Source organism: Thamnophis sirtalis, unplaced genomic scaffold, assembly GCF_051295495.1.
Source record: "Thamnophis sirtalis isolate CommonGarterSnake01/CBP01778 unplaced genomic scaffold, rThaSir2_p1.2 scaffold_3, whole genome shotgun sequence".
Taxonomy (NCBI): domain Eukaryota; kingdom Metazoa; phylum Chordata; class Lepidosauria; order Squamata; family Natricidae; genus Thamnophis; species Thamnophis sirtalis.
Window position 1 is genome coordinate 65,686,940 of NW_028261383.1, and position 13,417 is coordinate 65,700,356.

Sequence of the window (13,417 nt, forward strand, 5' to 3'; positions counted from 1 at the left end):
AGAATATTTTGAACTAAGGAAACATGCTTTCAAAATTCTTTCTGCTTCTTTGATCTTGCCTTCTCTTGCATTTTCTTTGTAAAAGGGGCTTTCCCTTTCATGACATAGTAGACTGGACTAGATCTGGCCTCAGGCAATACTTTTGAAAGAGGCCACTCCATCTGCTGTTAGAATAATTAAAAAGGCTTCCATTCCTTTTAGTTAAAAGATGGATTAGATGTGACAGATGAGTTTTTGTCCCAACTTTGTTGCCCTGTTTCATTTGATCACAGAGTATTCAGGATATACTTTTTGAAAAGCTGAAATGTTTTGGGAACCTAACCAAAAATTAATAGTTCCTTTTGTAAGACTAGATTTAAAAGCATATAAGAATAAATATGTAATAGTTAGTTAATACTTGATCCATTTTTCAGAGCATGGATAGAAATATCAGCTTATTAAAAATCGTTAAATGTAGAGCCTTTATGAATGTAAATGTGATTAGAGTGATTAATTTCATGTTCTTCTTGTTGCACTAACAATACAAAAACAGATTTATGATTTCCGCAGTTAGATTGATATCATGGTATCCAAAGCACCTGCACAATTAAAAACTAGCATATTTCCATAATACATTCAAGAAGGCTTTTTAAAAACCATTTCTGAGAAAATAAGCAATTTGTTAAAGTCTGATGCAATTATAGTTCATTATGGCATTTTAATCCTAAAACTTTTTAGGTTTAAATAGCAATGTCATGGGTTCTTCTCCTGTACCAGAAGACTAATATAGCTCAGATCTGATAACTTTTGTAGAAAAAAAGGGCTGCACTGGTAAATTAAAAATAATTGTGGGCTGCAAAGTAATAGCCAGCAGACTGAACAACAATTGGGTAGTGGATGGCGGCAGCATTGGAGCTGGTAGTATCAGGAAGACCTAGAGATGCTTGGCAGTGTGCCTTTTGGGGTAATGACAGATCCTTCCTGGTAGCAGCAATAAAGTTATTGAGTTGGTAGTCTACACAAAGCTGCTTGCTGGGATGCATGTTGTTTAGAACTGTTCTTATTTCTTACGTTCCAATCATGCTATAATGGAGTCATCAGCCAATTATTTTGTTGCAGTGTTACTTCACTAATCTCTCAGTGGTCATTAAGCATATAGTCCTTGATACTAGACTAGCAGTACAGATTGATAAGGATGTCACCACAAGATATTTTTGTTGGCTGCTTTGACTTTCATACCTAACAAATGAGAAATTTCTGGTTGTGTTAATTGTGAAAAGAACACACACTGAAGATGTATTTATTGTGATCATTCTTTTGATCTGAATCCATCTTCTTGTTATGGTGCTATTTACTGGGTCAGTAGCAGCCAAAGCCTATCTATATCAGAAAATTTCATCTTATCCTTGGTTTTTCCTCAAGCTTCGGTATTAAAAAAAACCCTGAAACTTTATTTATTTATTTATTTATAAAATTTACAAACAATATTTTGAAACAGTTGTTATAGGAAAGGAATCCAAGGGACTAAGGGTAGGTACTTTACACTGTCTTCTACACATTATACAGAAAGTCAGTTTCTGCCATTCAAAACACTAATATTACTAATATCTTTTAAGTTCCAAATGATTAATGGACAATGACTTGTTTGGTGAGATTTTTGACATTGGAATGAAGCCACTGAAAGAAAAGAAATATGACAGGTGACAAAAACAGGACACATGTGGTTGTTCTGGAAACCTTTCCCTGTCTCTACCCTCTGGCTTTAATTAAATATAAAGAAAAAATGTGAAATCCAGACATAGAATTGACTTCAAGATTATCTTGTTAGTCAAATAAGTAGAAATCATAATATATTCATTAATTGTTTTGAGCTAATCTCAGGATTTGGAAGAAAACATAATAAACTATGGAGTTTGTTGGGCTATTTTACAGACAATAATTTTTTAATGAATAATATTTTTTAGAAGAAATAGTGCTTTTGAAGTTACAGTTCCACGCCCTTGCCAATTCTCTAGAGAAGGACCATTAATGGTTAGTAGTTTGTACCAATGCTGTGTAAAGTGGTTAGGGAACCATGAAGCTGTCAGTAATTTTTCCCAATGGACTATGCACTATGGCACTGAGATGAAGTAATCCAACTCTGAAATATCTGTAGTCATGTATTGTGAGTGTATTGCTGTAAATTTGGGTTTTGGTGGAAACATTATCTGAAACTACAGTAGCTTTCTGATTTCCTTGTACTGAATGCAGAAGTATGTAATGGAAAAGTATATTCTTCTCAATATTCCTTTAAAGGACACAGTTTCACACCTGATGTTAAAATTAAATTATCCACAGATGCAGTTACAACTCCAGTAAATAATAGAAGCTAAACATATATATTGTTTATAGAGTATCACAAATGGATAGAAGAGATTTCCTGTATCTTTTCCTCTTCACTATCGTTACCTGCATTCCTCTTTTATATTCTGTATTGTAAATTTGAACAATTTGAACAGATTTTAAAAACCAAAAAGAATTACACTCATTTTTTCTGATTTTGATTGAAGCTTCACCTCAGCACAGTACTCAGAAAACAAGCTGCTTACTCCATTACTCTAAATGTTGGTTTTCTATTTACATTCTAAATAGCTCATGTTATAACATAGACTCAAGTTAAAATTATTTCTGAACATTGCTGTATAGTGCCTGCTTTAATTATTATGTAATGCCATTAAGCTTACTTGTTCAGAACCCATGATTCTACTGTTTCTTTTAGTTTCAGGGAATAAACTTCCAGATAAGATAGTCAATATGCTTAGACCTGTGATTACAGCTTAAAAGCAATATAAATAAATACATAATTGCATTTGAATGTTGTTTAGTGTAAACATTTCTCAATATGACATTTGGTTATTTAGATGTATTATAAATGCTTGTTATCTAATTAAGATGGGTTTTTATCCAAAGCAGAATGAGTCCAATATGAGTAATTAAAATGGTAAGTCAGGAAATTGTTCTCATATAGAATCAAAATCACATCAAGTATTAGTACCATTTTATAAAGCCTTAGTAAGGCCATACTGGAATACTACATCCAGGTTTGATCACCACTTTACAAAAGAAATGTTAAGACTTTGGAAAAAGTGCAGAGAAGACAACTAAGATGATTAAAGGCCGGGAGACTAAAACATGATGAATGGTTGCAGGATTTGGGTTTGGCTAGTCTAGACAAAAAAGGGACTAGGGTGGACATGATAGCGATATTCCAATATTTGAGAGGCTACCGCAAACACTTATCAACTTATTTTCCAAAGCACTAGCTGGCAGGACAAGAAACAATGGAGGGAAACTAATCAAGGAGAGAAACAGCCTGGAATTAAGGAGAAACTTCCTAACAATGAAGACAATTAATCAATGGAACAGCTGTTTTCAGAAGTTGTGGGTGCTTCATCATTGGGTTTTTTTTAAAGACGAAACTGGATAGTTCATTTGTCTGAAATGGTATAGGAGCTCCTGCTTGAGCAGGGGTTGGACTAGAAGACCTCCAAGGTCCCTTCCAGCTGTATATTGATTGATTGATTGATTATTGAGAATAAAAATGTTGGCAATTTTATACTCAGAAGCACTTCAATGTTGTTTTCCTTTTGCCTAATGCCAATAAAATCAGTTAGTCCAGGCTTTTCTAGCTGGATGTACTCTCAATGGTGCCAGCAACTGTGATAGCTGGAGATGGTAGTTACAGTTTGAAGAGCATCATAATAGGAAATTTGATGAAGTTTGTGTTTATTGTAACTTTCTAGATCTTACTCTCCACCCATCTATTTTCATATTTTTTTAAAAGATGCTCAAAATTGTTATAATAAAATTGCTTGGACATCCATGTAGTTTTTTAAACCATAGAGGTAAAATAGTCTTAGGTGGAGGTATAGATCTTCTGGATGGAAGTGTGCATCTTCTTCTGCAGACTTACTGTATATGCTTGGAGGCGATACAACATTCTCTCTCTTCTGCATCATTTAGAAAAAGAAATGCTGGAAAACAGCCAGGAGAAACTTTTGCCTGTTCTGGCAAGTATCTTAGAGATGTCTGTCCTATGTTGTGTACTTTGTGCATGATACAAAATTTAAACATTTCAGGTTTAGAAAAGATAAGTAACTAGGAAATGCGATAGACTTCCAGGACTGAAGAAACAATAAAAAAGCTTCCAGGTGAATAATGGATTCAATCCCTACCCATGTACTTGATCTAATATCTAGTGTAAATGTAAGCAGTTTTCTGCGTACTTTGTAGTTCACTTTTTGATAATCATATGCAATTGGCCAAATGTAGTTGATTTACAGTAACAATTCTAAAAATAGTTCTTCAAATGTAGGACTGGTTTGAAATAACAAATAGTACACATTTTATATTATTAATTATTACTATTTTAATAAGTGTCTGGCAATTGGATATCTTTTAAGTATGTACTAAAAATGCATGTGCTGGTTTTACATCATCTTTTCTCTCACTGTCAATTTTGTGACTTTTAATCTTGAAAATAGTTGTGACTCAAATAATTTTTAGTCTTCTAATGACCTTCACTATGTTAGTATTCTTTCCATTTTCATTATCAAGCTAAGTAAATGTGGCTGGCATAACAATAGAATGCAGAAGTTGCTGGCTCTAACATTGTAATCAGACGCTGCTCATCAACAGTCCTCATCAAATTGGAGGGAAATATCAAATGGGATGCCACGGTGCTCAGTTCTGGGCCTTCACTTTTCAAAGTTTTTACTAATATTTTATTAACTGGAGAAAGAACAGAAGAAAATACTTATCCAATTTGGAAATGACGATGCTTTGGACAAAATAACTAATAACTTAGAAGACACAAAATTAAATTTTGTTCTATCCTTAGAAACAAAAATAATATTCACTTGTACAGACTGAGGGATAACTGGTTTGACATTTCATATGTGATTAAAAACTGAATATGAATTAACTGTAATGTGATCTGCAAAAAGAATTTGACTGCATCTTCTGTACATGCATATATATCATTTTCAAATTATGGGAAGTAATCATTCTGCTATTGATTGATCAGATATCACTTGAAGTGTTTGCCCAGTTTTTCTACCAGTCTTCAAGAAGGATTTAGTCTTCATTCAGGAACAAGTTCAGAAAAGGGCAATCAGGAGGATCTGAACCTAAGTCTTCAGAGTAAGAAGGAAAATGTTAACATTTTTTAAGTACCTAAAAGGTAAAAATAAAAAAGTGCCTCACACAAAAAAGTTAAGAAACATCTGTTCTCCCAGATTGTTAGATGCAGAATAATGGGTTTGTTACAGAAAGGCAAATTATTAAATATTAGCAAAAAAGTTCAGATTAATAACATCAGAATCAATTATTTACAAGGGGGCTGTTGTCCCCCTTCACTAGAGGCCTTATAGGCAGCTGATAGACACCTATCAGAGATGTTTTGATTTGGATACCTGAACTGATGGGTGTGGTCAATCCTAAACCAAAACTTTTACTTTTTACTCCCTGATTTTGTGGATGTTCTGAGATTGCTGGGACCTGGGAGGGGAAGTTAGAAGAATATGTTTTACTGTTCCTGAGGATGTACTACCTTAAAGCTTGAAAACATGGCAACGTTTGTTGGAGCAAGTTTGGATAATACCCTTTAAAGTTAAAATGCTTTTGTTTAATATTTGGCAGTAAAAAGGATGAAAGCTGAGGAAAACTTTCAGTAGTCAAAAGTTGAGTCTCCCCCATATGAGTCAGAATTCTTCATTCTTTTCCTTATAATTGTTTCCCTCCCTGTTCTTATCTTTAACATGTAGAAGTTTATAATCTTCCAAGCTTGTTTATAACTTCTTCAGTTTGGCCTTGGGAACATGAATGAAATAGCATGAGCAGGAATCTGATTTGCCAACTGAGGGTATCCTACTAATAGCAATATTAGAAGAATATCAAAGACAGACTGGGGGCCAGTTTGTGTATGAATTTCTCTGCAATGAAATTATCCAGAGTTAAAGAAAAACTGCTTCTTACCCTGCCTTGTTCTTACATGGAACAGCTGCATTAATCCCCTATGCTATAGAACAGATCTGTGGAAAGCAGCCATGCACAAATAGAGACACTTGGTTCCAGGTATAATAAGAACCAGGTGAAGCATAACTATAATTAAAAATCAGCGAAGAATGGAAAACAATCATCTGGGTAATTGTAAGCAATGCTGCATTATTTCAGGAAAGCAAGAGGGTCCACTCCTTTGTTTTGCAAGCAGGAAGAACATTTGACCGTATGCTCTGATTTACTGTTATTTCTGCAGCTACATTAATATTACAAGGGAAATAATAAAATCTGGACTCCTGAACTATTATACTGGAAAGGTGAAAGAAGGGAATGATAGTAAAAAATGAGAAGGGGGAAACAGAGACATGTGCCACAGACTAGATAGAGAAGAAATAGAATTTTGATTCCAGCTAGGGAAACCCAGATGAGAGCAGTGGTGTTTGAAAAAGATTGAACTTTGGAAATGAATAGAAAAACATGAAACACTGAAGTCCTGTGTGTACCTGAAAGTGATTCAGAAGATATGAGTTTATTAGAAAAGGCACTGCTGCTGTAAGAAATATAATCATTTAAAACTAATTAAGATACTTAAAGGAGCAGAATCCTTTTCTAAGGCGCACACAGAAACTTGAAGAAAGTAGGATATTGAATAGCAGAGAGCATTTGTATGAAGCTGAATATCTGACTCATTTTTGAAGCATGTATGGCACATATGGCTGTGTCTAGTCTAAAGGAAAAAAGATTAGAAAGGGAGAGGGCTGGGTTTTTTTTACAAAGAAGTTTGTAGGAAAAGATAAAATCATTTCTGTTCCATGAAGAGAAATATTAGTGTCAAATATTAGTTTGATTTGCTAATATTTTAGACTTGACCTTTTGTTTATAAAAGCTTCAGCAATCACATTGCTACGCTAGTAGGTACAGGCTTGTTCCATATAGGTGTATAAAAACAGAGAAGGAAGCATCTATATATCTACACACGCACGCACGCGAGAGAGAGAGAGAGAGGGGGGGGGAGAGAAAGAGAGAGAGTTTGGCTAGCAACTAGAATGTCATCTACAAGTCTTTGAAAACTGATGACTCAAGTCAAATAGCAGTTTGATTTCCAAATCAATAGGAACAATTTAACTTATTCATTATCAGGCTCTAAAAGTTGTTCTTGAGAGGCAATAATCAATTTCTAAACTGAATTCATGTGGAACATGAATTCAGATTAAAGGTCCTTGTTCTGTTGTGACAGAAGCATGACCCTTTGCTTGTAGTTTAACAGGATGTAGCTGTCCTACCAGAGCTTTAAACAAGTGTCAGCTTGCAAAGGGGAGAAGGACAGGTTCATTAGGTCAGCCTTGAGAGATCCACTGCAGGCATGAAGTTACATGTGACTCAAACTTGATTCTGTTACTTGCACTTTACAATTATTTCTATAAGTACTTTTCAAGAGTTTGCATGGCTTTGTCAGGGAAGATTTGTTGGATTGTTTGTCTGACTGCCAGCTTCACTTTGATTTTCAGTAGCAATAGGGCTTATTTGTTTCCCTTTGATAAGGGGACAGAAAGGAGTTGAACAAACAAGGAACCTTGTGAAAAATTCAATTTCCCAGGAGGACTGTTTTAGAAAAAGGAAACATTCATTTATTATTTATTAAAGCAATCGGCGTTCTGTACATACCGAAAAGCAGCAGAGCTGGAATTACTTCAGGATGGTCCAAGTTAGCATTCATTGTGTTATAGGCAGAGAAGGAGCATCAAGCAGAAGTTTGGGCCTTATGGTAGCTTCATATGAGAGAAGAAATATTAAGGCTGTGTAGGTCAGCACCAATATTTCAAAGAAATACTTTTTTTCAAACCTTTTCTGTTGAATGTTTTTCAAGGCCTTGCTTTATTTTAGTACATTAATGTAGTGGCTACATTCTGTATCAGCTGCAGCTTCTTCACAGACTTTTAAAATGGCCTGTTTAGAGTGTACTATGTTATAGTGTTTCATTCATATAGCCATCATAGAAGATTGCAAATCAGTCTGGTATGTACCTTCCTGTGCACCACGCTGCACTGTCCTTCCCTCAGTCTCTGTGCACTTGCACCGACCCATGCCTTCCTTTGCTCAGCTTCCCTGTATTCATGCCAATCTGCATTCTTCTTCTCTTGGTCTCCTTGTAGTTGCACCAATTTGCATCTGCCTTCTCTCTGCCTCCTTGTGTTCACACTGCACCACAGCACCCTTTCACACAACTTGCATAGAGTGTTCACTTAACCTTCCAGGACCTCCCACAACCCCCTGAGACACTCCCCCCTTCCTCCTTACCTGAAATTCCTGCCAGTTCCTGCTTAACAACCCACATCTCTTGGTTATGATGTTTGTAACTGCCTGGATTGCTAAAACATTGATAAGAATTATCTAAGCCTAAGGTCATGTGATGTGCTGTATGATTGCATCATTTAGTGCCAGCCCCAATTGCTGTTGTAACTGAAGTATTACCTATAATATAAACTAGGATTTGCATGTAACAGTGTCAGATGATAGCAGTGAATTCATATAAATGAGATGGGAATTAAAAATCAAAGATTCATTCAAAAAATCATATTGATTTTGCATCAATGCATTCTCCTTCTCTTCTTTAACAATCATATTGACTTTCTGACCTGTCTGGTTTGTGTTTAATGTCAGTTTTGTGCTGAATGTATCTATGTATGATATCTTAGATAGACAGGACAAACCTAGACAGACACACCAGAATCAGGGAAGAAACAGATTCCTTGAGTAATGGGAGAGAGCATTCCCAGAAGAACTCAATGAACAGAGAAATACATGTAAGAAGTTAAAAATGGACATGGGACAACCATGGGAAGACTCAAGAGCCTTCCCTTAAAACAGAGGGGAGGAGGATGACTTAGAAATCTGTAGAGAGTAAATGTCAGGCTCCACTGAAACTATAAGAATAAGGGAGGTTTGATTTTTCTGAAAATACAGTTCCAGTATCTTCACTCTGGGAAACAGTGATGGAAAGCAGAAAAGTACCTCTGGTTTGCCTATTGTTGTTTTGTTAAAGAGTAATTAGTGAAGTGGGGGTGTATAAATTTGATTAATATATTAAAAATCAATCTCTGCTTATTTGTCATGTAAATTCTATTAAATATTGCTATGCTGTTCAGATTGAAGGGAAGGTAGGATTCAGTGGTGGGTTCCAGATCCCGTTACAACCGATATAGCGCAATGGGGCCTGGCATCCACCACATGAACACACGCAGCAAGCACACGCAGCGTGTGCATGCGTACTTGCCATCTGCGATGCTCCGCAACGCTCCTGCTGCTTGGTGGAGTGTCACGCAGGCACCGTACGCTCTGTGCGCATACGTGGAAGTGCCGAAGAGCTCAAATACTGGTAAGGAGCACGGGCAGGCCGGTAGATCCTCTAGAGCACCATACCGGAACAGTACCCGGTGCTCCTAGCAGGCACCGGTACACCTGTACCGGGCATACCGGTTGTAACCCACCACTGGTAGGATCTGATACAGCACAAAAGGATATTACAGTTTCTTGCTTCTACCTTGACTTCTATCCTGCCAGTCTCCTATTCTTGCTTGCCCCATAGAGCTATTGATCAGATGGATCCATGGTCCAGCCTATCAGATGTAATGGTGTCTGGATTTCTTCTTCAGAGAGACAATTCCTCTTCCAAGCTGGTTTCCATTTCCACCCACACACAAACTCTCCCTCCTTACTTTTGATAATTTTGTTTAGAACTTTCCTTCTCCCTCCCTTCCATTCTCTCTGAAAGCAATTTATTAGTATTTGTTCCTGACACTGCCTCCCTTTAAAAGTTTATTTTCATGGCCTAGTATTAACTAGCATTAAGGTTTATCCACTCCCTTATTAATTTGAGTAATCTAATAGTCAGCCATCTCACAGCAATTGCTCTGGGCAGTTACAAAGGATTAAAACCAAAAGCAGTAAAAATAAAAACAACTTGAATAATCAACATAGCTTATCTCTGAGATCTAAAAATAATTCCAGTTTACAAGCTGTAAAACAACAGCCAACCAGATCAACCAGCAGAGCCTGCTTAACTTTCCAGCCCAAATGCCTATAAGAACAACCAGGTCTTTAATGCCTTGTAAAAGGCCAACAAGGTCAAGGCCATTCAAATCTTGTGGGATGCTGTTCCATAGAGCAGATGATGCAACAAAGAGATTATGCCTCTGGGGCAAGCAAGATGACACACCAGGGTAGAAGAGCCATGCAGGATGCCCTCCCTGTTAGTTCTGGTGGGGTGAGGAAAAATAATTAGTAAAGGTGCTCTCCCCACAAATACCCTAGCTCTTTATCACATTCGACTTTGTAGGTGATAACCAGGACTTTGAATCACATGCATACAGCTAATGGAGAATATGAGTGCCATACAACTCTAAAGATTACTTGTGCTGCAACAGTATGTATGTTGCAGCCTCTGAATTCTCTTCAGGGAAAGCTCAGTGTGATATGCATTACACTAATCCAAATGGGAGATTATATGAGTTATCATGAGTAGGGTTTCCTTAATCCCAACTGAAAGAGATCCAGATAATCTGTTTCCTCCAAGGCCTTCTGGAGTATTCCAATATTCTGCAAATAGATGAAAATTGTGCAGTTCTGTTGGTCCATTGATGGTTTCTTGAAGAGAGGCTGGACCTCTTTCAACACGAGGAAATGACGCCTCTCTCAATAAGCATTCTCTACCTCTTGAGAGTCCTTAATTCTTAGTCCTTAAAAGAAGGGAATCTTAATCTGAAAAAACAGAGAGCTGAATTTATAATTCCAAAGATCCTAATGTGCTTTATTTGGATCATCAAATTATTTGATGAGACTATACCTCATGCAAGTCCAAATGATCTATATATTCAGATTCCAACTCCAACTGAATCTGAGTAACTTTAATTGATAGAGGGGTACAATAGTCCTCCCAGCCATCCTGTTAGTGTTCTCTTGAACCCTTCTTACTCAAGATGATCAGGGCTACCTGCCAGCTTTCTGCAGATATAATAATTTTACTGGCTTTATTGCTACTAAGTGATCCTTAAGATATGCTCTTTCCTATACTTAGGTTCTGTTTTCCTCCAGAACTGCTCTGGGTGTCTCTTATATTTCCTAATTTGGAGTTTGTCCAAGACCCACATTCAAATTCTGAAATAAATATTGTATAATTCTCATAAATGACCTTGTATCATATTTTATCAGGTTTATTTTCCACTGTAGGAAGAATGCACGGTATGTACTATTGGGCATGCTTAGAATTTGCAAAGAAAAAAGTATTTAGCATCCAGATCCCAGAATGAAAAATAGTACTCAGTGCTGAATGATTTAGGACTTTGGAAAAGATAGACTTTTATAACAATATGTAGCCTTGACTGAATACAATTCAAATATTTACATTTTTTCTCAATTTTCTTGGAAATTCTAGATTGATTAATAACAAGTTAAAACATAATTCTGAAGAATTGATTCTGCACCTTTAAAACTAGCTACCTTTAAGAAAAAACGCATTGGCCAAATCACTAGATAAAAAAACAGAATATATCCAATGAAAAAATAACTGAAAATGCAAAGTTTATTTTAGGTTTGAAGCTTCCTTAAAATATTTGTTTACAAAAATTATTAGAATTAAGTGGTGTAATTTGGTTACATTTTTTTAAAAAATACACCTGTCCATATCTTTAGTAAATATACCTTATTGTTGATAACTTTTGCAACTTTTGCATCTTTTGCAATTTCCTCTGTAATGTTTTTAAAAAGTTTCCCCCCTTTTCTGATTGTTTCAATCACAGTTATTTTTCTTGCACCCTGAATATGTTGTTTTGCAATTGCACTTTAAGCAGCTAATGGGAAAAGTTCAATAGAAATAAAATACAAAGTATATGTATAGAATATTTTGCCATATCTCTCTTACATGAAGGTGTCTCCAAAAGTCTTATGTCCCTTTTATACTTTGGTAGATAACATAGATTCAAACATTCTAGCATCCGTGTGGCCATTTTTTTTGTTTGATGTTATTTGCATTGGAGAAGTAGTCTGTTTAAACTGAAGAGCAATTTAACTGTCTTAACAGACATTTCTGCTGCCCAATGAGAAAAGGCAGCAATGTTAGATAAACAAGTGTTTGACTTGTTTTTTCCCCTATAAGTACAGTTCAATAAGTACAGTTCAATAAGTACAGTTCAGAAAATAATATTGAAGGGGCGTAATTATGAAAACATTTAATTTTTTAAAGTGGATATGTATTCATAATTAACACTACTCAGATAATATAGTTTGTGCCTATGTATGAGTATGTGCATGTGTGTATGTATGTAAACATTTTATTTGCCATCTTCAAAATCTGTTTTCATAAGATAACTTATGATTGAGGAGAGTGTACCATTTTAGACTATGTGGGGAGGGATGGAGGAGGAATTGTATATGTCAACAATCTTTATAAAAATGTACAACTAGGCATACAGAATTTCACCTTTTTATGTGTGTACATATATGCAAATATTCTTTAGATATAAATGTTCATTATTCACATAGTATTTTTAAACAGATGAGGTCTATGAGCAGTGTATTTCCCCCCTGCTTTCTGAATATATATGGTTTTAGTGCAGTTTTTTCACTGACTTCTGAATATGCTTTGACTAAATTACTGTATATTGCTGATGTACACTGATGTATGTCAGACATTCTCCTCCCATCCAGTGTCAGTGGGTGGGTCTCAGGAATAAGCCGTATTCTGTTACACTTTCTTGACACACTCATGAGCTGTTCTGCTTCCTGTTTCTGTGGGATACAAGAGTTGTCTTCGATAATGCAGCAGCAGGAGGAGGTTCAAACGCCAAGCTGCTAAACGCCTCAGAGGCTGTAAAGAGAAGACTTGACTTTCCTTTCAGTATTCAGTAGACTACAGAATCAGCAGTGATCTCCGAAACTGCTCCCACTTCAGCCACCATGGTGGCAAAGGATTATCCCTTTTATCTCACAGCCAAGAGAGCAAATTGTGGCTTGGAAGTACAGACAGCCAGCATCTCAGCACGAGAAATAGAGGTATGGTTTTTAAATATTTGAAATGCTTCACAGTACTTTTCTAATCAAAAGAATCTACATTAGAGAAGTGGAGAACAATAACTCAGAATCTCAGAGATGGATACTGTTCTCATATTTTGCACTGAGAGGATTTATGCAAATGGAACAGTGCGCTGATGCACACCCACACACACAGCTAGAATATACTTTCTTAAAACAGGATTAATTGCTACAGTACAGATAGTTGAGAATTATTGTGTGTTTACAGGTTTGTCTAATAGTAGTTTTGATTTAGTAAAATGCACAGTGGTATTTTTCATAGGTAGAAAAGGCAAACTTTCTTCTAAATCATTACTATATACTTAAAATTCTA

General features: G+C 36.0%; 1 protein-coding gene across 3 annotated transcripts in view; it reads left to right on the forward strand.

The window, feature by feature from the left end:
- ARHGEF3 (Rho guanine nucleotide exchange factor 3) overlaps positions 1-13,417 on the forward strand; it is a 133,875-nt gene that overhangs the window by 68,224 nt on the left and 52,234 nt on the right. The window contains exon 1 of one of the 3 annotated variants that reach the window (XM_087709037.1): positions 12,494-13,065. The exons of the other annotated variants lie outside the window; for them this stretch is intronic. Within the exon in view, the coding sequence (XP_087565163.1) occupies positions 12,970-13,065 (96 nt within the window). The 5' untranslated portion in view covers positions 12,494-12,969. Of the gene's footprint in view, positions 1-12,493; positions 13,066-13,417 lie in introns of those variants that run through there. 3 annotated transcript variants of the gene reach the window in all.